The 23,133-nt window shown below is 50.4% G+C and overlaps 10 protein-coding genes across 10 annotated transcripts; 5 read left to right on the forward strand and 5 right to left on the reverse strand.

Moving 5' to 3' along the window:
- Window positions 1-925: 925 nt before the first annotated feature.
- On the forward strand, window positions 926-2,151 carry JCM6883_004592 (uncharacterized protein; the record flags this gene model as incomplete). Its single annotated transcript, XM_076633476.1, has 4 exons — window positions 926-1,154; window positions 1,225-1,404; window positions 1,473-1,833; window positions 1,899-2,151. 4 exons carry the CDS (start codon window positions 926-928, stop codon window positions 2,149-2,151), a joined length of 1,023 nt encoding a protein of 340 aa, XP_076486525.1.
- Window positions 2,152-2,373: 222 nt separating this feature from the next.
- Window positions 2,374-4,287, forward strand: JCM6883_004593 (uncharacterized protein; the record flags this gene model as incomplete). The annotated part of the gene is made up of 7 exons (XM_076633477.1): window positions 2,374-2,454; window positions 2,523-2,603; window positions 2,735-3,049; window positions 3,122-3,152; window positions 3,227-3,442; window positions 3,502-4,096; window positions 4,167-4,287. 7 exons carry the CDS (start codon window positions 2,374-2,376, stop codon window positions 4,285-4,287), a joined length of 1,440 nt encoding a protein of 479 aa, XP_076486526.1.
- Window positions 4,288-4,739: 452 nt separating this feature from the next.
- On the reverse strand, window positions 4,740-5,592 carry JCM6883_004594 (uncharacterized protein; the record flags this gene model as incomplete). Its single annotated transcript, XM_076633478.1, has 2 exons — window positions 4,740-5,437; window positions 5,505-5,592. The coding sequence occupies 2 exons, from the start codon at window positions 5,590-5,592 to the stop codon at window positions 4,740-4,742; spliced, it is 786 nt and encodes a 261-aa protein (XP_076486527.1).
- A 1,227-nt stretch (window positions 5,593-6,819) lies between these two features.
- Window positions 6,820-7,065, reverse strand: JCM6883_004595 (uncharacterized protein; the record flags this gene model as incomplete). Its single annotated transcript, XM_076633479.1, has 1 exon — window positions 6,820-7,065. The coding sequence occupies one exon, from the start codon at window positions 7,063-7,065 to the stop codon at window positions 6,820-6,822; it is 246 nt and encodes an 81-aa protein (XP_076486528.1).
- A 523-nt stretch (window positions 7,066-7,588) lies between these two features.
- Window positions 7,589-8,834, forward strand: JCM6883_004596 (uncharacterized protein; the record flags this gene model as incomplete). Its single annotated transcript, XM_076633480.1, has 4 exons — window positions 7,589-7,666; window positions 7,748-7,827; window positions 7,895-8,122; window positions 8,219-8,834. 4 exons carry the CDS (start codon window positions 7,589-7,591, stop codon window positions 8,832-8,834), a joined length of 1,002 nt encoding a protein of 333 aa, XP_076486529.1.
- Window positions 8,835-9,268: 434 nt separating this feature from the next.
- Window positions 9,269-12,334, forward strand: COG4 (Golgi transport complex subunit COG4; the record flags this gene model as incomplete). The annotated part of the gene is made up of 9 exons (XM_076633481.1): window positions 9,269-9,616; window positions 9,699-9,875; window positions 9,950-10,184; window positions 10,244-10,707; window positions 10,776-10,994; window positions 11,062-11,469; window positions 11,528-11,884; window positions 11,943-12,044; window positions 12,104-12,334. The coding sequence occupies 9 exons, from the start codon at window positions 9,269-9,271 to the stop codon at window positions 12,332-12,334; spliced, it is 2,541 nt and encodes an 846-aa protein (XP_076486530.1).
- A 336-nt stretch (window positions 12,335-12,670) lies between these two features.
- On the reverse strand, window positions 12,671-14,102 carry TMA46 (translation machinery-associated protein TMA46; the record flags this gene model as incomplete). Its single annotated transcript, XM_076633482.1, has 6 exons — window positions 12,671-12,734; window positions 12,803-13,101; window positions 13,189-13,460; window positions 13,531-13,632; window positions 13,712-13,988; window positions 14,046-14,102. 6 exons carry the CDS (start codon window positions 14,100-14,102, stop codon window positions 12,671-12,673), a joined length of 1,071 nt encoding a protein of 356 aa, XP_076486531.1.
- A 241-nt stretch (window positions 14,103-14,343) lies between these two features.
- On the forward strand, window positions 14,344-15,772 carry SMM1 (tRNA-dihydrouridine(20) synthase (NAD(+)); the record flags this gene model as incomplete). Its single annotated transcript, XM_076633483.1, has 3 exons — window positions 14,344-14,850; window positions 14,910-15,407; window positions 15,476-15,772. 3 exons carry the CDS (start codon window positions 14,344-14,346, stop codon window positions 15,770-15,772), a joined length of 1,302 nt encoding a protein of 433 aa, XP_076486532.1.
- A 308-nt stretch (window positions 15,773-16,080) lies between these two features.
- On the reverse strand, window positions 16,081-18,616 carry JCM6883_004600 (uncharacterized protein; the record flags this gene model as incomplete). The annotated part of the gene is made up of 9 exons (XM_076633484.1): window positions 16,081-16,437; window positions 16,495-16,646; window positions 16,707-16,834; window positions 16,905-16,987; window positions 17,060-17,199; window positions 17,271-17,355; window positions 18,223-18,302; window positions 18,374-18,515; window positions 18,578-18,616. 9 exons carry the CDS (start codon window positions 18,614-18,616, stop codon window positions 16,081-16,083), a joined length of 1,206 nt encoding a protein of 401 aa, XP_076486533.1.
- Window positions 18,617-19,034: 418 nt separating this feature from the next.
- Window positions 19,035-22,962, reverse strand: JCM6883_004601 (AGC family serine/threonine-protein kinase; the record flags this gene model as incomplete). Its single annotated transcript, XM_076633485.1, has 9 exons — window positions 19,035-20,228; window positions 20,286-20,455; window positions 20,521-20,634; window positions 20,709-20,903; window positions 20,976-21,188; window positions 21,256-21,376; window positions 21,450-22,427; window positions 22,488-22,580; window positions 22,669-22,962. 9 exons carry the CDS (start codon window positions 22,960-22,962, stop codon window positions 19,035-19,037), a joined length of 3,372 nt encoding a protein of 1,123 aa, XP_076486534.1.
- Between the last annotated feature and the right edge of the window lie 171 nt (window positions 22,963-23,133).

The following is a 23,133-nucleotide window of genomic DNA, read 5'->3' on the forward strand; positions in this document are numbered from 1 at the left end:
CAAAAGCCTACTTCCTCGTTTGCTTTCAGCTAGATCGCACCATCGTCGAGCCACCTCATCGAGCATTTCTTTCTCGTGCTTCTTGTCGATCGACCCGATTCCTAGAAAAGGCGAAGATTCTGGTCGTTGGCGAATCGAGTGGATCAGAATCGAGAGAACACGACTTACGAGTACCCCTTAGTACAGCATCGGCAAGGTCCTTGATTTGCATCAATTCTCTGTATACTGTTTGCCGTTTTGAGGAGAATCTGGCTTGGCGGGCTGCTCTAACAGCGTTGTCCACTTTGCGAGCCGGACCTCCTGCTTAGTCAGTACACGGGAATGAGCAGGTAGATCTGATGAAAACTTCGACAAACGCGAGTCCACTGCGAAGCAGGGAGGAGAGTCAGGTAAGCGAAAGTTGCGAAACGATAGAAGAAAGCCCCTACCCTTCCGTTCCAACCTCTGCACGTTCTCGACCAGCCTTCGAAGAGTTTGTTCGGGATGTTCATGTGGGTACGATGCCATCCTCGCGGTTGACCTAAAACGAGGTCGAGGAAAGGAGGAGAAGAGAAGACGTCGCCAAGGCTCGAGCCTTTGCACTCAAACGCACGGTCACTCTGGAGGGGATCGTGTATCGTACGTCTCCATTCACACAAAGGTAGGAGACGATCTGAGCGCTCAGCGAGGAGATGAAAGTTGTTGATCAAATCGAGCAGAGCGACAGAGACCAGCGCTGCAGATCCAGATCGAGGTGGTATTTGATGAGCGTGCTGATAGTCCTCTGTTCGAGGTCGTGCAGAACAGTCGGATCGAGGGAGAGGGAGAAAGTTGACTGATGACATCGTCCGAGGCCGACCTGGACTGCCTTCCCCTCGCTCACTCTCGTGATCTCCTTTCGACTCCACCATAGCTTCAACCTCGCGGCTCTATCGCCGGCCCAGAGATGTCCCTCACGCTCAAACACCTTCACCTGAATCCGACTGAAATCTCTTCAATCAATGAGCAAGACGACGAGTTTCGACAATCCTTACTCGAAGAAGCGCTTAGATTACTCGATTCAGATGGGTGGACGGATCGGAAAGAGCATCATGGTGGAGTGGTCGAAACGTTCGGGTTCCCCGTCTCGCAAGTAAAGTATGCGATCAATGGCACTGAGTCGGTCTCTCCTACTGGTGAGTGTCTCTCCTTCTGTTCTCGCATTCGTCGAGTAAGAGCTGACTAAGATATCCGACGCAAACCCAGGTCAGAGGGATGGCGAAGGGATCGCATGGCACAAACGAATTTCAAGATTGAAAACTAGTGAATATGCTGGTTACGACGAATGGTGGGCTGCCATGGGTGCGAACCACACGAAACAGGAGGAACAATACGTAGACAACCTTAAAGAGCTCATCGATGTTGGCAAAGACGAAGGGAAGAAAGGTGAGCACGAAACACGAGTCCTTCTCTCTTTTCTCGGAACGATCGAATTGACGAGGCTCATTGCGTAGGCTGCTTCCTCAAACTGTACAAGCTACCATTTGGAGCGACGGATCGATCATTCATGTGTCGATCAATGGTCATCAAACCTGACGAGGAAGAGTCAGACGACTCGTCTAAATCGAAAACCTCCGACAAAACCGACGGTTCTTCCTCTCTTTCGAACAAACCTGGTTCTCGATCCTTCCTCAGCTTCTCTCTACCGATCACGACTCCGGAACCTCATCCTGCCGAAAAGAAGTATGTTCGAGGGACGACAGTAACGGTCGAACGGATCAGCGAGGAAGATGATGGGGAAACGATCTGTTGGACCTGCGCGAGCTTGAGTACTCCTGGTGGAAGTATCCCCGTGAAGCTGGGTGAATCGAAAATGTGAGCCTCTTCCGTTTTGCGCAACCTCGATTCTTCGAAACTGACCTCCAACTTTGTACGAATAGGGCCGCTTCATTAGCGGACGCTGTTCCTCCAATCCTGACGTGGATCAAGAAAGCGCATCCGAAAGGTTCAGGACCGGGATCTGGATCAGCGAATGGAGGAGCGCTTGAAACGAAAGAAGCGAGCTCGAAAGCACCCGTCGCAGCTCGGGTGACTCGAGATGCAAAGAATCCGGGAGGAGGGATGGGTCTGATGCCGACACATAGGTTTACGCTGGAGATGTTTCAACGACCTGTCAAATTGAGGGATTTCTAGGGAGAAAAGAGAAAGGAGGAAACTACTTATTTGGTTCATTTACTCAGCTTAATTCGTCGTATTTTAGCATTGTTGTATCGATACATAAGAAATGCATTGTTGTCCAACCCACCGTCTGCTTCTCGAGCGTCAGTCTTTAGGGCGAAACTTGAGGTTGCGAAACTGCAGTGCGAAACTCCTTCTCTGATTCTCACTTCACTTCACATCACCCGCTCTTGCAAGATGGGGATCTACATACCTGAACACAAAGTGCAATCTCTCCTCAAGTACAAATACTCGTCGACCGATCTATCCCTCACTTCAGTTCGCCGTTTCCCGAATCTTGATCTGCCCATCTCTCTATCTCGCTAACTCCTGACTCGTTCGTGTAGAAATATGTACTCAACCCATTCTGGAACAAGCTAGTATTGCTCTTCCCGAAGACTATGGCGCCAAACGCGATTACACTCCTGGTCAGTCTCTTTCGGCTTTCTGCGTCATTCTCGATCAACTTTGGGCAATATCAGGCAGGAGGCTAGTTGTGACAACAAGGATTCATCCGTGCCGTTACGATAGAGAGCTGACCATCACTATATGAGCGCAGGGACTCTCACTCATCTTTATCAACTTTCTCACTCTTCTCTACTTCAACCCGACTCTTTCCTGCGGCACGAAACCCCTTCACCTCTCCCTCGGAGGAACCTGGGACCCTTTGTTCCCTCCTCACGACACCGTACCTTCGAAGCTCACGAATATCTTGGGATGGGTGAGGGAAAGAATCGGAGCGATTGCGATGGGTCAAGACGAAGTTTGCCCGCCGAATTGGATGTATTGGAGTTTCGCGGCTGGATTGTTCGCGTACCAGAGTCTGGACGCGATCGATGGAAAACAGGCGAGGAGAACTGGAACGAGCGGTCCCGTCAGTTTTCGAACTCTTTCCGTCTTTTCTCCTTTGGAGTAGTGGGCTGACTCTCCGTACTCAATCTGACAGTTGGGAGAGCTCTTTGATCACGGCTGTGACGGTACGCTTTACCTTTCGCAGCTTTCATGCTCGTTCAGCGATGCTGATTCGACTTTTCCTTTCTTCGCCCCTCAGCAATCAACACGACCCTCGGAGCGATTCTCGCTGCTTCGGCTCTCAACCTCGGACTTTCCTGGTGGACCGTTGCGAGTCTCGTCGCGACAAACTGTAACTTCTACCTCTCAACTTGGGAAGAATGGCACACCGGAACTCTCTTCCTTTCCGCTTTCTCGGGACCTGTCGAAGGGATCTTACTCGTCGTAGGAATCTTTACCGTCACCGGATTCAAAGGTGAGTCATCATTCTCATTCGAGGGGTACGAAGATTGATTGATTTTCGTCATTTCGCAGGTCCTCAGTTCTGGGATACTGGAGTTCTCACTCTCTTCGGTCTCTCACCTTCCGATCTTCCTTTCCCCGTCAAGAACCTCCCTCTCAACGATCTCTTCTTGATCTTCTCAACAATCGGTCTCGTCTTCAACATTATCACGGCGACTAAAAACGTCTACCATTCTCTACCCGCGGCCTCTCGTTCCCCTTCTTCGATTCTCAAACCTCTCTCTCGCCTATCCCCCTGGATCATCCACACAACCGCAATGCTCACCTGGCTTCACGCGAAAGAATCAATTCTCCTCCGAACAACTCTCTTCATTCCCTTCGCATTCACCTGGGGACTTTCGTTCGCCCACCACGTTCAACTATTGATTCTCGCTCATTTGACGAAATCGCAATTCCCTTCGACGTGGAAACATCCTCTCTTACTTTTATCGATTTTGGGTTCCCTCGATGCGAACAAACCGAGGATCTTTGGAGGGGAAAGTTTGATTCAATCGACGGATGAGAAGACGAGGAATACTGTGGTGGTTTGTTTGGGATTGGCCCTGTTGGTGTACAGTCATTTCGTTTACGAGGTGATTGGAGATATTTGCGCCTTTTACGATATCAAGTCAGTTCCAGTTCTCTCTTCTACTTCTCTCACTAGGAAGCAATTCTGACTGTTCATTTTGTCTGTTCAGCTGTTTGACGATCAAGAGGAAATCGGCGGATTCGAAATCCCCTGCAGATCTCGCTCGTCGACTCGGAGCTGACAAGGAGGTTGAGAGGAAACCGAAAGGAGCGGTCTCGAAGAAGGATTAAACGCTTACTATATGAAAGACAAGAGAGCTTAGAATTCATGTTAATCAGTCGCGGCGAAAGATTGAAGTAGTTGGCAGCGGAAATAGCAGTAATAAAATACCCGAATTGCAGTAAGTCTACCGTTCATAGTCTCATCATCGTTGCACGTCTACATACTGCGAGCACTTTCTCGTGACTTGGCGCTGCTGTTTTTTTGCCGGTTTCGAGACGCGGACTCTTCGCCAGCATCGCAAACTTCCTCCAACGCATGGCGGTGCAGCTACGGCTTCGGTGACAAGGGTGCAAAGGATAACATACGCTTGTAGGTGAGAACGATCGATGGAATAGCAGAAAATGTAGGAAAATTCAAAACACAAAAGAACAAGAAACGATAAAACTCCCTCCCCCGTACTCTTGTCCTTCATCTCCTACCACAGAAATGTCTGTGTCGAACCGGAGTCATCGATCAACAGTTACGGATCTCGTATATCCCAAGTAATTATATGCTTTTCCATCTTCTTTTCCATCTTCTTTTCCATCTTCTTTTCCATCTTCTTTTCCATCTTCTTTTCCATCTTCTTTTTCGCCTCTTCGTGTTTTTTGCTACTTTCTCGTTTCCTCGCGGCTCTTTCCTCACGCGTCCACTTCTCCGTATCGCGATATCGATGATTGCGCCGTTGTGGCATCTTAACCGTGGGCGGCTTTGGGCCTGTTTGAAGCTGTTTCGCTCTGAGTTCGTTCATCAAGCGAATTCGTTCGTGGTCTGGGAGACGTTGGGGTTGAGAGGGAACGAAAGAGCTAGGATCGTGAGACGCAAGAGGGATGGACAGATGGGGGGACCCGTGCTGGAATCGCGGACCACCGGGTTGACGAACGGCGTCGAGAGGATGAAAGTAAGACGATGGCTGAGGATTGAAAGGCTGTTGCGAGTGAGGAGGGAGATAAGGATAAGGTGCGAGAGGAGAGTGGTCAGGGACAGGAGGAGGTGTGCGTCGTCGTGGGAAATGGACGTTGTTTGCGAAAGCGGGATTCGGCATGTAGCTCATTTCGTTTAGAGGGTCGAGAAATCCGTTGTCGTCGATATCGAGGGCTTCGTTGGGATTGTAGGAGTGCGTAGCGTAATCGAAAGGGTGTTGCGCCTCCGGATGAGCGAGTTGATCCTGGTAATGATCTGATAATGCAAAAAATAAGCGGCCATTCAAGAATCACGGCTCGCAGAGAGGATCTTCGAAGCTTACCGGGTGCGTGTTCGTAACCGTGGTTCTGAAAGGCTCCCGAGTAATGACCGTGTCCATACTGATCGAACTCGTGCGTTCCTTGGCCCATGGGATCGAAAAATTGAGGAGGGACCTCTTGATAAAAATGCTCGGATCCATGGGCCTGGTCTTGCGGATGCCCAGATGGATGAGTCGGATGCACCTGCTGGTAGTACGGCGGGAGTGGACGTTGACGATCCATCCAATTGCTGACGGAAGAGAAGAGAAAGAGAAAGGAGAAGACGCGAGGAGACGTCCCGTTCGTGAAAACAGTCGGGACCGCCTGGCGTCTGGAGGACGACGAGGCTCCTCCTCGCGCGCCTCGCGACCGAGTCTTCCTCGAGCGTCTTGCGTCTGTGGCGAAGATCTGTGCGGCACCAAAGTGGGTACGTGCGCACTGCAAACCAGCTCCCATGATCCTTCTGTGTCTTGAAGCATACCAACGTACTACGTCTCAAAATCCACATAAAGATGAACAATCAGTAACAGCATAGCAAGGACGGAAGAGATGGGTGAAAGCAAAGTGACTAGACTCGAAAAGGCTGACAACTCTTCCCATCTAACTCCTTCTTCCCTGCTTGCCTTTCTTTCTGGCATTTCTGGGATTTCTGGCATTATTATTTTCCCCGTAGTATTTCCTCGGATCCTCAGTCACAAATCTATCCGCCAGACCATATCTCGAGAGCATTTCCTTGTCTTTCTCCTCGGTGTTTCTGCCGTACGACACAAGTAGTCTCGGTCCCTTCCTCTTGTCCCGTTCCTTTTCTTCTTCGGTTTTCGACCTGGAACGACTGTAGCTTTTGCTCAAGTTCTGCTTCGCCATTTGCTCCATCAATCGTTGTCGTTTTCCTTCTTCTAGGCCTCGAGGTCCATTCGAATTCATGGGTTGAGGGTGAGATCCTTCGTGAGCGGGATCCGCGTGAAAAACCGATTGATGGACTCGAGGAATCGGATGAGGATCAGGATCGGGACCGGAAGAAGGAGGTTGGGCCAGAGTTTGCGGATGAGCGACAATTTGCTGCTGCTGGGGATGCGATAGATGATGGGGAGGAGTATGTGGGCGTGGTTGTGGGAAGTACACGTTGTTCACGAGATCGGGTTGCGGAAAGTAGTTCATTCCGTTGTAATTTTCGAGAGGTCCTTCGAACGGCAAGAATCGGAGGGAAAGAGATGAAGGTAATAATCGGAGGGAAAGGAATGATCGTATATTGAGTGCTGAAGATCCGGTTGAGCGAAAGGATCCTCGTGAAATCCTGTAAATGACCAGAAATAAGCGGCCATTCGAGAGAATCCCGGATCACAGAGTGGAATTTCGAGGCGTACCGGGTGGGTATCCGTAACCGTAGAGCTGAGACACTACTGAATGAGTAGGCTGGCCATACTGATAGAAACCGTGAGGTGCTTGTCCCATCGAATCGAAAGACTGAGGCGGGATCTCCTGATCGAAATGCTCGGATCCATGGGCCTGGTCTTGCGGATGCCCTGATGGATGAGCTGGGTAGGTGAGATTGTCGTAACCGGGGAGTAGTCGTTGATGATTCATCGTACGGGAGAATGACAAGAAGACGGAGAGGGTAAGAGAGAGAAAGGAAAGGACGTCCATCCCATTCATCAGAGTCGGGGCCGCCTGTCTTGGGCCTCCTCAGTCCTCGTATTTACGCCTTGACTCCTGCATGGGCTTGGTGGAGGTCTGTGTTGCGCCAGAGTGGGGACGACTGAGAAGGACAGGAAGACAGTGTGAGCATCTTCTTCCTCGCTCAAATTCCGTCGGATCTGCACCCGGACGTTAGCGGATTGATCGAGTTCTGGGCGTTAGCGAGTCGCCAGTCGGCTTGAGTGATTCGGCGCGCCTAAGCAGCAAAGAAAAGCCAGCAAAAAGCCGACTCCCGGCAACATCGAAACAAGGCGGTCATTGTCGTTCTCTGATCGTGGACTATCAGACCTAGCCGTCTCTGAGCTCTGTGACCTCCATTCGAGGCGGAAAACCGAAGTAGTGAAGAGTAAGAGAGCAAACGACGAGCTCGCGAAAGATCTACACTTTCTCTCCCTTCTCCCCACTCCGAACGATGAACCAAATCCAGCAGATCCAACGGATCAATCAACAAGAACTCGAATCCGGTACGAGCGCTTCATGGCATGATCAAGTGAGCCCCTCCCCTTCATCATCATCGAATCTCTCTGCTTTCATTCAACTCGGCTCATACTCCCCTGCTTGTATCGAGTAGTACAAAGACTCAGCTTATATCAACGTCGGCGGCTTACCTTTCAACCTCACCGAAGGGGATGTCATCGCAATCTTCTCCCAGTTCGTTCCCCTTCCCTCCCCTCTCTTCTCTCCCCTTCCTCGCTAAGCCAGTCCACTTCCTGGGCAGGTATGGTGAAATCCTCGATATCAATCTACCACGGGACAAATCGACCGGAAAACCTCGCGGATTCGCCTGGATAATGTATTCAGATCAACGTTCAACGATCCTCGCGGTCGATAACCTCAATGGAGCTACGATTTTAGGAAGAATGATCAGGGTCGATCATACGTTGAATTATAAACAATTGGAACATGATCAGGAGACGGGGAAAATGAAGGAGAGGGAATCGGAATCGTTCGTCTCTCTCTTTCGCTCTCTCCTCTTCTTCCAGTCTTTCTCTCTGCTCTGCTCGAGTAAGCGACTGATGAGAAGTGGTATTCATGAGGATAGATTCGCAGCCGATCCAAGAAACTTCCTCAAAAAAGACGCCGAAGATGGTTCAGATGCGGAATCTGAAATTTCCCTACCACCGAATTTCGACCCAGAAGATCCGATGGCCGAATACATTCTCTCTCAACACAAGAAACGGAGGATTGAAGGTAGTGGTAGTAGCTTAAAGGAGAAGGAGGAGAAGAGGAGAAGGAAAGAAGAGAGGAGGTTGAAGAGGGAGGAGAGGGAGCGCAAGAAATTGGGAACGAGTGCGAGTGGCAGTGGTAGCAGAAGGAGAGACGATAGAGATAGGGAGAGGGAGAGCAGAGGAAGGTACGAGGACGATAGGGATGATACTCGGGGGAAGAGGAGGGAAAGTCCCAGGAGAAGATCTCGTTCGCCTCCTCCTCGTGACGATCGAAGACGGAGGGACGACTATGACGATAGGGATAGGATAAGAGATGATCGCTACTCGAGAGATCGAGACGATAGGAGGAGGGTCGATGGTCGAGACGAAAGAGATCGAGGGGAGAGGAAAAGCAGTACAAGGGATGATGAACGAAGGGACTCGAGGGGACCAAGTGGATCAGGGAGGGGGAGTGCGTTTGCGGATCTCGAGAAGTGGGCGAGGAGATGAAGAAGGATAATGCAGTTGGAACGAGATCAGGTCGATCAGGTCAGAATGAAAACCGAATGGATAGTTCGAACGGCTGATTTTCGAGAGCTCTTCTCGCGTGGCTTCCGGTTCTCATACAAGTGAATCGATTCCGTCTTGCCTGGCTTCAGGCGCCCGGCAATAGCGCAACGAGCGAGTCATCTAAAGCTTTCGCAGAATTTTGCACACTTTCGAAAACTTTCGTTCTCAAATCTCGCTTGTCTTTTCCCCCTGACTCTCTCTTCACAGCGCGGAGTCTCTCAAGGAGAGCTCCACATCTAGGCTCTGAATGCGAGCTTGCGAAATCTGCGTTGATGAAACACGATCGTTCGCGACTACTTTCTTCCTCTTCTCATTGACCTCACTCTACAAACTCGCTCACACGACACACAGAAGGCTGGACCTCACTCTACGTCATGTCGGTCGCTGACCCACCTCCTCCCTCTCTTCCCGTTTCCTCTCCCTCTGCCTCTCCCCCACTTGGACCTCCCTCCTCACTCTCGGCCTCGACGCTCCTCACTCGTCAAGATATCGAACACCATCTCTCCCTTCTCACGGCACAAGAATCCACTCTCGACGAACGACTCGCCGGATTGATCTCATCTCGAACTCGGTTGACCTCTCAATTGAAAGCGCTCGAAAGCTTGAGACCTGTCATAGGAGGGATCCAGGGGGAAGCTTTACAGATGGCGAGTGAGATCGGGGCGGTCGCGGAAACGGCAGAGAGAGTGGGAGCGAAAGTTAGAGGATTGGACGAGGAACAAGTACGTCCCTGGACTCTCTTCGACCACATCCTTTGTGCTCTTGCGAGAGAGAAGCTGATGGGTTGAGGGGACGACGTGCTAGTCTCGAGTGAAAGCTTCGATCGATGTGGTACAAGCGGTACAGGATTTGAAAACTGCGATTGCGAATTTGGACGCGTCGATTCAGAAGCAGGATTGGGAAGCCGCTACGAGAGCGATGCAGAGAGCTAGGAGTATAGATCAGGAGATTGTCAGGAGTGGATTCGCAGAAGCTGTCGTCGTGAGTCGGAATTCCCTCTCTTAAGAGGTTTTCATTTTCGTTTTTCTGACTGTTCCGCTTGTTGTTACTGCTAGCCAACTTCGGATCTCCCGTCGACTCCTACTCAAACCCTCGAACAATTTCACGCTACCCTGCTCGAAACTTTCCTCACTTGTTTCAAAGCGGCGGCAGAACAAAACGATAACGGCAATATCGGACGATTCTTCAAGCTCTTCCCTATGATCGAAGAGGAAGCGAAGGGGCTCGAAGTGTACGCTGATTGGGTTGGTGGGATCGTTCGATCTAAAACTGGTGCTCTCAGCTCAAAGAGTAAGCAGTTTTCGTCCTCCTGTTCCGGATCCCCAAGCTAACACCCTCTTGTTGTTTAGGTCAATCCCCTACGCATTTCTCCTCCCTCCTGACCACTCTGTTCGAATCAATCGCATTAATCATCTCTCAACACCAACCAATCGTCTCGAAATACTACGGTCCGACTTCAATGCTCTCCGTCGCTCGATCCTTGATGATCGAAACGGATCGATTAGGGGTCAAAGTCGTTTCGAACTGGGAGGAAGAGAGAAAGGTTAGGACGAGGTTATTGGAAATTAGTCAACATAGGTTTCAGGGAGTTTCAGGGTTGAGGAAAATTCAAACGACAACGAGTAATGTGACGAATAAGAGTCCGATGTTGGGTCAGAATGGGTTCGAGAACCAGAGTATGGGACAACAACAGCAGCAGATGCAACAACAGACGGAGATTGATCCGAAGGAGACGGATGCCGTGTTGCAGGAATTGAATTTGATGAGTGGGAGATGGCAGTTACTCAGGAGGTTTTTATACGCTTCTCTACTGGTGAGGAACCTTCCTTCTTTCTCTCTGTGAAGAGAAAGGGAGAGTTACTTACCCTTCTCTCGTGACAGGACGACGAGGAATCGAAACCTTCGACATTACCGACAAAATCAAACAATCTCGACCCTGAAGCGACTCCACAGCAAGGAGCCGACGGAGAGGACGAGGAGGAAGAAGAGACAAAACTTGACCTGGTCGAGGATAGTCAACTAGGGAAGACGATTTCGAGACAATTGAAAGAAGTTTATATTCCTCTCGAATCTTGGTACTTACGAAGCGCAATCGAACGGGTAAAGCCTTTCTCGCCGCTCTTCCCTCTCTACTGGCTGGCTCACTGACAGCGTGTTTCTCGTATAGGCGCATCAAGTCGACGAACTGGATCTCACTTCAACCCCAACTCTCTCTTCATCTCTCGACGATATTTTCTACATCCTGAAGAAAACCCTCTACAGACTAATCAACACGGGTTCAATCACCGCCGTCGTCCTACTCTGTCGAGAACTGAAAACTCTCTTGGATGAGAACGTTACGGAAATCTGGAGGTTCCGAATCGAAACGGCTTTGAAAGATTTACAATATTCGGGTGGAACGGGGAGCAGCGGGTTGGGAGGAATTGGGGGAGGAGGAGGGGGGACGGGGAGTGGGATCGGGATTGGAGGGGTCAGTGCGGCGGCCATGGGAGGAATGGCGGCGATTGGAGGGGGAGGGAGAGCGAGGGAAGAGGAGAAGGAAAGGAGGGAGAAAGAATCTAGAGCGATCTTTATCGTGAGTCTCTCTCCCTTTTCTCCTCTAGAACGAGACATTTACTAGTGTTGATGTGCAGGTATACCTGAACAACCTCGATACCGCCGCTTCCTATACCTCCCGACTTCATTCCGAACTCGTCAATTCCGATCTCCTCTCGTCGATCTTCTTCCTCGATTCCGAACTTTCCCTCTCTACCCAATCTCTCTCGAACCTCTTACCCGTCACGGCCGAACGGTTCAAGAGCGTATTGAAAGGAGGGTTGGATTCCCTGTTTAATCAGTTGGTGAGACCTAGGTTGAGACCGTTGTTGAGTGAGGTTTATCATGGGACTAGTTATAGATTGGATGAGAATGGGTATGACGATGCTGAGTTTACGGATGAGGTGAGGAAAAGGTTTGTGAGGAGTTGGGATAATTTGTTAGCGGGTTATCGAGTAAGTCTCTCGAAAAGATCGTACTCTCGACTTGAGCTGACTTTGATACGCACTATAGGATTCACTCTCGGAGACCAACTTCAACCTCTTCTTCTCTACTGCCGTCAACGTCCTCGTTCGACCATGGGAGAGTATGATCCGAGGCATGAAATTCACTGAAGTTCGTTGTTCTCTCTCTCTCTTCCTCACCACTTACTCTAACATCTCTTCCTGTTCCAGCTCGGTGCTCTTCGACTCGACCACGATATCCGTTCGATCCTTTCCTACCTCTCGACCCAATCCCCTCTCTCTTCAGGTTCCCTCCGAGAGTCATTCTCGAGATTACAACAGATCGCGAGTTTGTTGTGTTGTGATTCGAAGGAGGAGGCGGAGGAAGTCGTTAGTGCTGCGGCTACTGGGGGAAGATTGACGAAAGGTGAAGTGGAAGCTGTTTGGAGCCTGAGAATATAGAGTGATTGTCGAAGTCTCTTTACGTGTGGATTTCTCTGCGAGCAAGACTGCCGAGCGGGAGAGAACGAACGAAGTGGAAGAATGCAAGGTACTATAAAAGGCTTCGGAATCATGCTACAGAAGAACGAGAAGACGCAAAGTCAAAAAGAATGAGCGCGTAGAGCTATGAACACATGAGGGGAGGGAAAGAATACTGCGAATCGATCAGGAGCGAGAGCGATGAGGAAGAATAGCAGCGTCTAGTCTGACTCTGGATTCAAACCGACCGAGTGCTCCTCCGTCACCTTTTCCCCTCGTTTCTCAATTTTCCCTCTACACCCAAATTCACTACAGCTTTTATTCCTTACTTTCTCCATCCTTCAGTGACATATCGCCGTAATGTTGATCAAGTTGACGAATTCTGTATGCGAGAAAGGATGCTACGGTCAGTTTAACCGTTTTCTTGCGTTCGAAACGTTTCTCACTCACCTTTCGACCTCTGCCTCTCTCTTCTCATTCTCGGTCCTCACCCTCAACAACGCCATATCCCAATCCTCCTCTTCCTCATCCTCGTCATCCTCCTCATCCGAATCTCCGCCCAAGTCAGGGTTGAACGTGAACAGATCTCGACCCGACATTCCGATCGATTTCCCAGCTGCGAACGTCGCGGATTTCGCGGATTGGAGAGCTTGATTCTCGGCTTCTTTCTTCGTGAGACGGGTTTTCTTCCATTCGGCGAAAGTTTCGGGAGTGAGGGGAGTAAGTTTTTTAGGGTCGAGCTTGTGACGCTACGCACGTCGAACCAACTCAAATTGTCAATACCGCTCCGCTCCGAGACGAAATGCAATTATTCGAGAGAGATGAGTGGGACGTACTTCAACTTCCAAGAATTCTTCCAAACTGATCTCCTGATTCTTCGCATCTTCCTCTTCCTTCTTCTTCTGAGATTTCAATACGAACCCAGGCGGTAACGCATGACGGTATTTACACTTGTCTCCACCGTCGGGACATTCCCAGAACCAACCGTATTTCCCCGTTTCGACCGCCGCGAGGAAATGTTTACAAACGATGTCGGTCGTCACTTTAGGGTTTCCTTTGCGGGATACTACTTCTCGCAGTTTCTCTTCGTCCCAGGTTGACATATCATCTAACGAGTAGTCGAAGGGAGTCAGTATGCAATATGAAGAGGGAGGAGAAGGGAGAAGGGGGAGTTTTACCATTCTCGTGTTCCTTCTTTTCATCTCGTTGATCGGCGTAAACTGAAGCTTTCGCAACTTTACGATCCGCCTCCAAATCATGAGAGAATTTGCATTTGTTTCCTGTGGGGATCCGTCGCATCTATCAGTCAAATCGAAACTCATACGAGCAAAAACTGATCGAGACGAAAAGTTCCCTCACCTTTCTGACACCTCCCCGCCTTGAAGAACGCGCACAACACAGTTTTCGGATCGACTCCAAACGGTACTTTCGGTTGAATAATATCCGTAGGAGCCATCAACTGCGCCAATTCTTCCTTCTTCGCCATTTCCGCCTTCTTCTTCTCGGCCAATCGTTCCTTCTCTCGTTGTTTCTCTTGTTGTTCTTTCGTGACTCCTCGGATTGAGGCTTGTTGTTGCAGTTCTTGGACGTGACGTTGAACTTTGGCGGATTTAGATTTGTTCTTCAATCCGAAAGTCTACAAGCGCAGAGGGAGTTAGCAGGGTCAGAGTAGAAGGAATACGAGAGTACTTACCAAGTCGGGCTTGACTTTGGCGGGACCATTCTGTTTTTGTTGCTTCTTGGGTGGCATGACGTTGGAGAGGAGATGAAGAAGAGGGAGAAGTTGTAGTTCACCAGGAGAGCGGGCTAACTCGAGTCGCGCTTGTCAGATAGATTGGTGTGTAGTAGTTGCTTGTACTCGACGAATAGACTGAGCGAGTGAGTGGTTGGAGAGAGGGAGCGCTTCATCTCCCGAAAAATCTTTGCAGTGTCTCATCTCTTGCTCTCTTTCTCTCCAGCTTATGCTACTACGCCGACTCATCTCACGCCTAATGACCACGACTACGAGATCACGTTCCGCCTCCCCGTCTACACCCTCGAGCGATGAACCTCCTCGTTCAAAACGACCTCGACTCGCTTCCCCCTCTTCCTCCTCCGCGTCCTCTCTCCCTTACGACGTCGGTATGCACCTCGCCCCAATGGTCCGCATCGGTACCTTACCCACCCGCCTCTTGTCGCTCGAATACGGTGCCTCACTCGTATGGGGTCCAGAAATAGTCGATAAAGCTCTCATTGGTTCAACCCGTTCGGTCGATCCCAAGACCGGTGTCGTTTCGTTCATGAAGAATAATCGATCGATTTTCGAATGTCATCCAATCGAGAAAGAGAGGTTAATCTTTCAATTAGGGTCGGCGGATCCGGAATTGGCGGTGAAAGCGTTGAAGGTCATAGAGAACGATGTGGCGGGAGTTGGATTGAATTGTGGTTGTCCGAAAAGTTTCAGTTTGTCAGGAGGTATGGGAGCTGCGTTGTTGAAAGATCCAGAGAGGCTTTGTAACGTGAGTTTTCAATTTTCCATTCCATGTCTTGCTTTCGCTCACTCCCTTGCGTTTCCTAGATCCTCAAAGCTCTAGTCTCCTCGACCTCTCTCCCAATCGACGCCAAAATCCGACTCTTACCTCTCCCCGAGACTCCCTCATCCCCTCCTTCTCCCTATTCCGAAGACCCAACTCTTCCTTTAATCCGTCAAACCCTCTCGACCGGTATCAAATGCCTCACGGTCCACTGCCGTACCCAAACAATGCGATCCTCTGAGCCGGCTCTCCATTCCCGTCTGCTTTCGATCAATAAATCCCTCTCTTTACTCCGCGAAAAGGCGTCTCCAGAGGAGGAATGGACGAAAATTCCAGTAGTTTGTAACGGAGACGTTACCGGTGGGAACGGAAGTACAGAAGAACAAGAGAAAGATACCTGGGGGAACTTTCGGGAGGTTTGTCGAGAGACGGGAGTGAGGAGTGTCATGATTGCTAGAGCGGCGGAATCGAATCCTTCTTGTTTCAATTCAAAGGGGTTGGAGGATCCGATAAAGGTCGTGATTCCTAGGTTGTTGAGAATCGTGAGTTTCTCTCACTAACTCGCTCCAGTCGAAACGACGACTGAGTTAGGTCTCGTGGTTTGAAAAAGGCGATTTTAACGAAAAACCATTACTCGAATACGAAATACGTTCTCAACGCTCTCAACCTCCATCATTCACCTACTCCTCCTGGGAAAGAATTGAACAGAGACCTCAAGCTACGGATGAATAAAGCGAAGACGTATCTCGAAATGGGGGAGATCTTTGGGATTGGGAAAGAAGAGGTTGAGAGATTGGAGAAGGAGGGGGATCGGGCGATGTTGGAGGAAATGGTTCCGAGATGGATGGAGAGATTGAAGGGGATTCAGGGAAAGGAGGAGGAGAAGGAAGAGGTAGAAAAGAAGTAGAACAGGTATTCGGAATCAACATTCGATTATCTCGATACATCCACGCCTTACGGCTGCAGCACGTTCTCGAATCGTCAGGCTACAAATTCTTCGCTCAAGGACGATATGGCTGCGAATCAAGTAGAGGCGAGTTCGACGGCTACGCAAACCGAGAAACAGGTCTCGATTTGGAATTGAGTGAGATAAAACGAGGCGAATGGGTATAAGATAATAAGATTAAAGCGCTACGGCATGGAGTAACAAGTGGAGTCATACAAGTAAGAGAGGCGACCTCTTCGCTCTCAACCGAAGCTTCCAGAACGGCTTTCTCAAATCCCTTCCTCCAACCTCCTCCTCTGCTCCATCTCCTCCAGTCCCTCTCCTCCCTCCCCTCCTTTGATCATTCTCGGCAGCACTCCCTTCAGCGGCACGACAACCCAAACCCACGTCGTCAACATAACCGGCGTAAACTCGAGTCCACCAAACAAACCCTCCGATGTGCTCGCGTAACTGAAGATTCCGCTCGCACTTTCTGCGAGTCGGAAAGTTGTTCTCAAGAGGAGAAGGAAAGAGGAAATGAAGAGGAGAAGGGACAGTTTTCGGGGGATTTGGAGGGAGGAGGGGAGGTTTCGAGATCGGAGAACGCAAAGTGTGAGGAGGAGGATGAAAATTACGAAAGCTGCGGTCTGTCCTCAATCGCCTCGAGTTAGCGGAGATGGTTTGAGCAAAAGGAAGGAACGTACTTGTAGAGCGAGACCAGCGAGAAGAATATTGTTCGCTTGCTCAGGAGTGAGAGCTACATCTTTCCCTTGATACAGGTTCGATTCGGCAGTTCCTAGGAGACTCGCTCCTGCGACTTGTACGAGTGTCGTAATCACATCGGCGATGATCATGCCTAAAAAGAAAACGAACTACGTTCATTTTACTTTCGTCGTCTGGAACTCGAGTGACTTACCGATAACCATCCACCTCGGATTGAACCCCAACAGCCCTTTCCCTCTCGTCCCACAAATTCTCCTCACCGCAGAAGCTAGAGCGATGTACAAAGCGGCTTGTATAGCAATTGGAGCAACGACGATGAAGCTACGACGTTCTTTTTTCGCATCAGTGAACCCTCCCCTTCAGTCACAGGCATTCAATAAGGAGTACTCACAAGTAGTTGATGACGAATCCGTTAACCTTGAATGGCGAGTAATGCGAATAGAGTCGAGAACCGTAGCCTACAAGCTCAAGCAGCTGGAGAAAACGAACCATTTTGCGAAAGAGTAAGAAATCGATCCGGGCTCAACTTGCGAGGCAGGAACTTACGCATCCAGTCACGAACAAAGCATGGAAAGTCCTCGTCTGTTTCGATTGGACTGTCCTCCATAGGTGTCCGATCAAAGCTATACCGAAAGTAACGATTGCGACGATTCCCAGCGCGAGACTTGGGACGTATCCGTAGATAACTGTTCACTCGCCACTCGGGTTAAGTCGTAGTAATCTCAGCTTGAACGTCGAGGGAGGTATAGAGGCTCACCGATCGCGCTCTCACCGTCCCCTGGATTCGATTTAATCGGGCCTTTATACCCTGGACTGACGTAGCCTTGATCCGGTCGACTCATCTAGGCGAGCGAGCTTGAGAAGTGGTGAAAGAGAGAAGAAGACATGTCGACGATGAAAGCATGTGAAACTTCGTTCTCGATCAGTGAACTTTGTCCAAGAGATACTACCGGGAGCGAAATCTGCTCCGAAGATCTCCCGAAGATCGGAAAGTGCAAAGAGTCGTGGATGTGAGCAAAAGCAGAAAAAGGGAAGACTCACGCAGAGAGAAGTGCGAAAGACAAGTGCGACGCGACGGGGACAGGAGCACAGACCGACCTGCGAATCTCGAATTTCAAAGATCGCGCTTCGTTTCGCCGTGACCTGCTCCTGCATCTGCATACACCTCGAGCTTGAGTCGCACATCAAGACAGCCTCTCGGTGTCGGAAGGTCGTGTCGCCTGGAAGAGAGCGGAAGAGAATGGTGGCAGGAGATGAGCGAGACCTTTGAGTAAAGGAAGTGCTCCTGAAGCTCGAAGATGGGGGGTCAGAGCGATCAGAAATGGCCGTCGATCAGCTGTCCGTAGAAGAAACGCATCGAGCAGCTCTTGAGCTCGACCAGGAAGCCGCAAGCCAGAGAAGAACGGAAAGGAAGACTAGATTTTAGGCGATTCTACTTGTTCGCGGGACGCCATCAGACCTACGTCGATGCGCCGGGAGGCCACTGGACCGTTCCCAGTAGAGCTATTCGTCTGAAAGTGCCGTAGCTTGCGTGCTGAGTCATCAGGGTGAGCGAACGAACGAAAAGAGTTAAAAAGGTCTTGCGAATTATATTTACAGCAGCCTCGAGCCGAACCTCCACAGCAAGCCAGACGATAGAACCTGTTCCTCGACTTCATTTCAATCCTTTGCTCCCGACAAAAATGACGCAGAGGAGAGAAGAAGCTTACTACGACAAGTCCAGCTGGCATGACCTTCTTCGAATTGATGAATCGTTTGCCCATGACGAGGAGCAACACAGCAGCGACACCTACATCGTGCTCACTCGTCAGCCTTGACAACCTTGAGGTCGAAGTGGGGAAGAGAGAGATTTGAACTCACCAGTGACGAGTCGATCGTCCCTACTGTTAACGCCGTATGCTAAGAGTGCACCTGAACCAGAGCCTGCTACGAGAGAAGCGATCGATCCGCGTTTGAGGAAACCGATGAATCCGCCGAGAGAGATGAAGGCGGCCGAGACGAACTATGGGACTTAGGGCTCAGCGTACTTAGCGACAGAGAGCGAGTAAGACATAGAGAGCTCACGCCGAAGAGCTGATCGTATTCTGCAGTCGAACGAGACATGTTGAGTGAAAGCGAGAGAAAGATTCAGGATTCGATTCTCGCAAAATCCTTAGGTCGTCGGTCAAGGAGAAGTGAACGATTGACAGTGGCACAAGAAAGACGGTCTGATTAGAAGTAAAGGCTTAAGGTCCAGAATCAAGAAAGAGATCTCAAGAAAGGAGAGGGTAAACGAACGAAAAAGAGGATTATAATGCGAAAATTGGGTAGTCAGAAGCAAAGAGAAGGGGTAAGTAAGAAAGGAAGGGTACTGAGAAGAACGGGGGTAAAGCCAAGAACTGAAGAGGGGGAGAATAACGATTGCGAGTAAGTTGTACTGAGAGGAGCGTAAAATACCAGGTCCCTAGGAGGCGCGATTAAGAGTAAGGAGAGAGAGAAACGTGAAAAGATCGTGATTTGAGAGTCGTAAGGTCGTGAAGGTTTAAGCGTGGGTTTTATCGTGAGGTTTTTGAGGTGAAAGGAAAGTCGATCTCGCGAAATTCTTGATTGAAGAACTCGTGTTCGCGAGACTTGAAGCCGAGAAGCTCGAGCTGAGTTTGTTGCTGCTCGATCCGTTGCTACTGGGGGGTCGAGGGGAAGAAGGACTCGAGAGGGTCGCGAGAGAAGCAGAAGTTTGGATCGAGTCGAGGAGGGGAGAAGGTTCTTTCGAGTGAGAGGCGCGTTTCGATCCTTTGTTGCGACCGGGAGCGAATCGAAGGAGTCCACTCGGGGAACGAGGAGGTTCGGGAGTAGTCGAGAGCGAAGTTCCGACCAGGGAAGAACGACCGGAAGACGAAGAACCTTTGCGAGAACCGATCCTCGATCCAGCGCGCAGACCAGAGGGGGAACGAAGAGGGGACGAGAGAGGCGCGACGACGAGACGGTACTTGTCTCGAATTCCTTTCGCGAAGAGGGTTGCCTCTCGACCTCCGTTGCGAGAGAATCCTCCGAAGTCATTCGCATCGAGCAAATCCCAATCTCCGTCTGAAACGTCCTCGCTTTCCTCCAAGACGATCTCGGTTGAGATAGGAACGACGGGGAGTTCAGCGACGGGTTCGAGGTTACTGCTTCGAGACGAAGATTGACGGCGTCGAATCGGAGCGGGAGAGTCAGCGGCGACAGTCGTAGGTAGAGTCGAGACGGTTGCGAGGGAAGAGAGGGTGTTGTCGCTGTCGAGCATTCCAGAGTCGTTGATTCCAGAGACGTCCGAAGACGAAGCTTGAGATTCGAGAGGTTCGATTTCCTCCATGGTTCCGACTGAAGGCGGGGCAGACGACTTCATCTGAGTGATCGGAGAGGTTTCGTCCTTGTCGACTTGAGATGCCGCAAGTGGTTGATCCTCCTCGTCCCCCGCGTCAATGTTCGCAACTTCCATCGATTCAAATCTCCTGATACTGTCCGAATCTCTTCCGTAGTAAGAGTATCCGTCAAAGACGTCTCGACCTCCTTCATCGAAAGCAGCTTGAGGTTCTCCGACGGGAGCGTCTCGGTCGTCGAACCCTTCTTCGCCGTCTTCAGCTTCGACTTTCGCCGGCATCGAGAGGAACATGTCGTCGAATTGGGAAGTGTCGGTCGGGTCGTGTGCGCTGAGTCGAGGGACGAACGGAGGGACATATCGTTTATGGTAGACATGACTCTACGAAAAAGAGTCAGAAAAGTCTCGTTCTGCGGGGGGAAGTGAAGGAGAGCTTACCCAATCGATCATGTTGAAGTAAGGATGAGCCTTGATTCTCGCGTCGGTCATACGAATGAGTGGGTTCTTCTGAAGCATTCCCCGAATGAACGATCTCGTATCGTCGTCGAAAACCGGATACTCAGGATCCTCCTCGAACTCGAGTTCCTCTGAAAGGACCCGCTTGTACACTGTCATCTCAGAGAGCGAGCGATCAGCCTCAGGTGGTGATGAATAGAGCCAACGACGAACTCACTGGTCGAATGATCTTCAGCGAAGAAAGGGGTGATTCCGACGAGCATCTCGTATAGCATCGTTCCAGCGCTCCAAGCATCAACTTCGTAAGAGTAAGGTTCACCGAGCAAGACCTCTGTTCGAATCGGAAAAAGTCAGTCAGTTCCTCTGCGTTCGGGGCAAAGAAACGCAATCAAGGAGGGAACTAACCAGGAGCGAGATATTCAGCCGTTCCGCAAAAGGTCATCGCAGTCTCTCGTTTCCCGAAGGACGAGATCGTCGCAGGCGGAGTTGAGGCAGCTCGTTGAGTTGGGTGACCTGAGAGCCAGTGAGGTCGAGGGAGTTCATCCTTGAGCGTCGCAGTCGGAGGCGTGACTCTCGAGTGTCCAAAATCTTTCGATAAACCTATTCAGAGAGCGAAAATGCATCAGTGACTGATCCGAACGAGAAGAGAGCTGGAAGACGGTTCGAGCTTACCGAAATCAGTGAGGATAATGTGACCATCTGCCGAGATGAGAACGTTCTCCGGTTTCAGATCACGATAAATGATTCCCGCTCGATGCAATCCTTCAACTCCCTCGACCATTTCCGCCATGTAGAACCGAGCTCGATCTCGACCTAATCGACCCCAACGAGCTAGTTGAGTCGCTAGATCCCCTCCTGAGTGGAACTCTAGGGCGAGATAGAGAGCTGTTCAGAGACAATGTCAGTGGGCAGTCAGTAAAGACAGTGAACTTTCGAGAGCGGAAAAACTGACTATCGTGATCGTGGAAGCTGTAATGGAGTTTGACGATGAAAGGGTTCGATTTGTCTCGAGCGCAAGTCTTCAACACTGATTGTTCCGTACGAGTATGAACGAGTTCACGATGAGCAAGAACCTGTAGTCACATGGACCTCGCTTGATTAGCTCGGGTTTTTCACACTCGAAGAACTGGAGAGCAGTCGACTTGCATGTCGTTTCGTGATAGCCTTGAGAGCGAAATGTTCCTCCGTTCCCTTCAATTTGACCAAGAGAACTTTTCCCGCACAACCTTTTCCAAGGACTCGTTTGATCTCGAACGAATCAATCGTGACTCCTTTCGACCTCTTCTCGATCGACATCGCCGACGAGCTCGAGAGGGAACGAGTCATCTTGGAGGCTTGAGGAGAAGAAGGGAGAGACGAATGAGGGGAAAGGAAACTGGTTGAAGTTGGTTGGGTCGTCGAGTCGCAGGATTCGTCGAGCTCGGTATCGGCGGGGGTTGGAGACGATGACATGACTTGATCAATGCTGGCAGGTTCGACGTGATCGACAACAGGCTCGAGTTGTTCCTCCTCCTCCTCGCGAACAGAAGGCGAAACTTGAATCGATTCTTGCTCGAGAGGTTGAACAGAGGGCGACTCCGTATCGATCGCGAGTTGTTCGGTTCCATCATTCGACGAAGAAAAGTAGGAAGCCCTTTCAATGAGATTCGGCGTATTCATCATAACTTCATTCGTCGAACCGCTCATCGTCGAAACTTCCTGCCTCTCCAATCGATCCAAACTTCCCTTCTTGAGCTCGACTGCGACTCCTTGCGATTGCGAGAAACTATGAGCGAGATGAGCTGCTCCTCCAACATGCATCGTTTGATCACTCCTCGCTCGTTTGATCCTTCGTTCGACCCGAGCACTTTCCAAATCGTCTTTTCGAATCACGAAGAATTGTCGCCATAGTTGATGGGAACGGATCGAAGTGTCGAGAGAAACTTTCGTCAAGATCGTACTGAGTTCTTTGAGGTCGACGGTTGTGCGCGAATGGGAAGAGTGGGAAGAAGAAGAAGATTGAGAAGATCGTCGAGGACTGAGGGTGCGTGAGAGCGACGCCAATACACTCCGTCTTCTCGAAGCGATTGTCGTAGGTGGAGGGGGAGATCGTAATGATACGAGATCGGGGAATTGGGCTCGAAGCTAAACAGAAAAGGGACTGAGCGTCATGCATACAATCTCTTCGAAGCGAGGGGTACTCACGCTTGTTTCAAAATCGAGGATCTCACTCAACTTCCTTGTCAAAGTGAGTGAAGAGGTTGGAGTCGAGACGTAAACCGTCAGAGCAGGATTCGGCTGCAGACAGAGAAACGAATACGATCGAGAAAATGATTAGCAAAGCTTCGGAGTTCAATTGCGCGTGCAAAGGGGAGTGAAGACTGACTTTCTTGTTTCTCGATCTTGACTTAGGACCTTCTGCCAACGTGATACTCCATGCTCCGAGGTGATCTTCCCTTCTTCTCGACGACGAGGAATCCTCTTCTTCCGAAGGACTTGGTCGACTCGCGTCTTGCCCATCCTCAAATATTCCTAATCCTCCACGCGGTCTGCGAGTAGCTTGAGTGTGACCGAGGGCGATAGTCGAGAATTTTGAATGGAGAGGCGATGAAGGAGCGGGAGGTTGCGCGAGAGTTCCAAGCCAACTTGGCGTTGAGGAATCGCTGACAAAGTCGGTCATACAACCTATACTATCGAGTGATACACCGAGTGTCAGCGACGAGATGATCCGTGTGAGCGAGAGTGGGTGAGAGCAAAGGGAAGGGAAGATGGGGAAGAGGTATCGACTCACCTCGTCACGTTCAATCCTAAGCTGTACGTCGCGCTTCACTGACTACTTCGAGCTGATATC

This window comes from Sporobolomyces salmoneus (genome assembly GCF_050403485.1).
Source record: "Sporobolomyces salmoneus JCM6883 DNA, S_salmoneus_JCM6883_v1_ctg39, whole genome shotgun sequence".
NCBI classification, from domain to species: Eukaryota; Fungi; Basidiomycota; class Microbotryomycetes; order Sporidiobolales; family Sporidiobolaceae; genus Sporobolomyces; species Sporobolomyces salmoneus.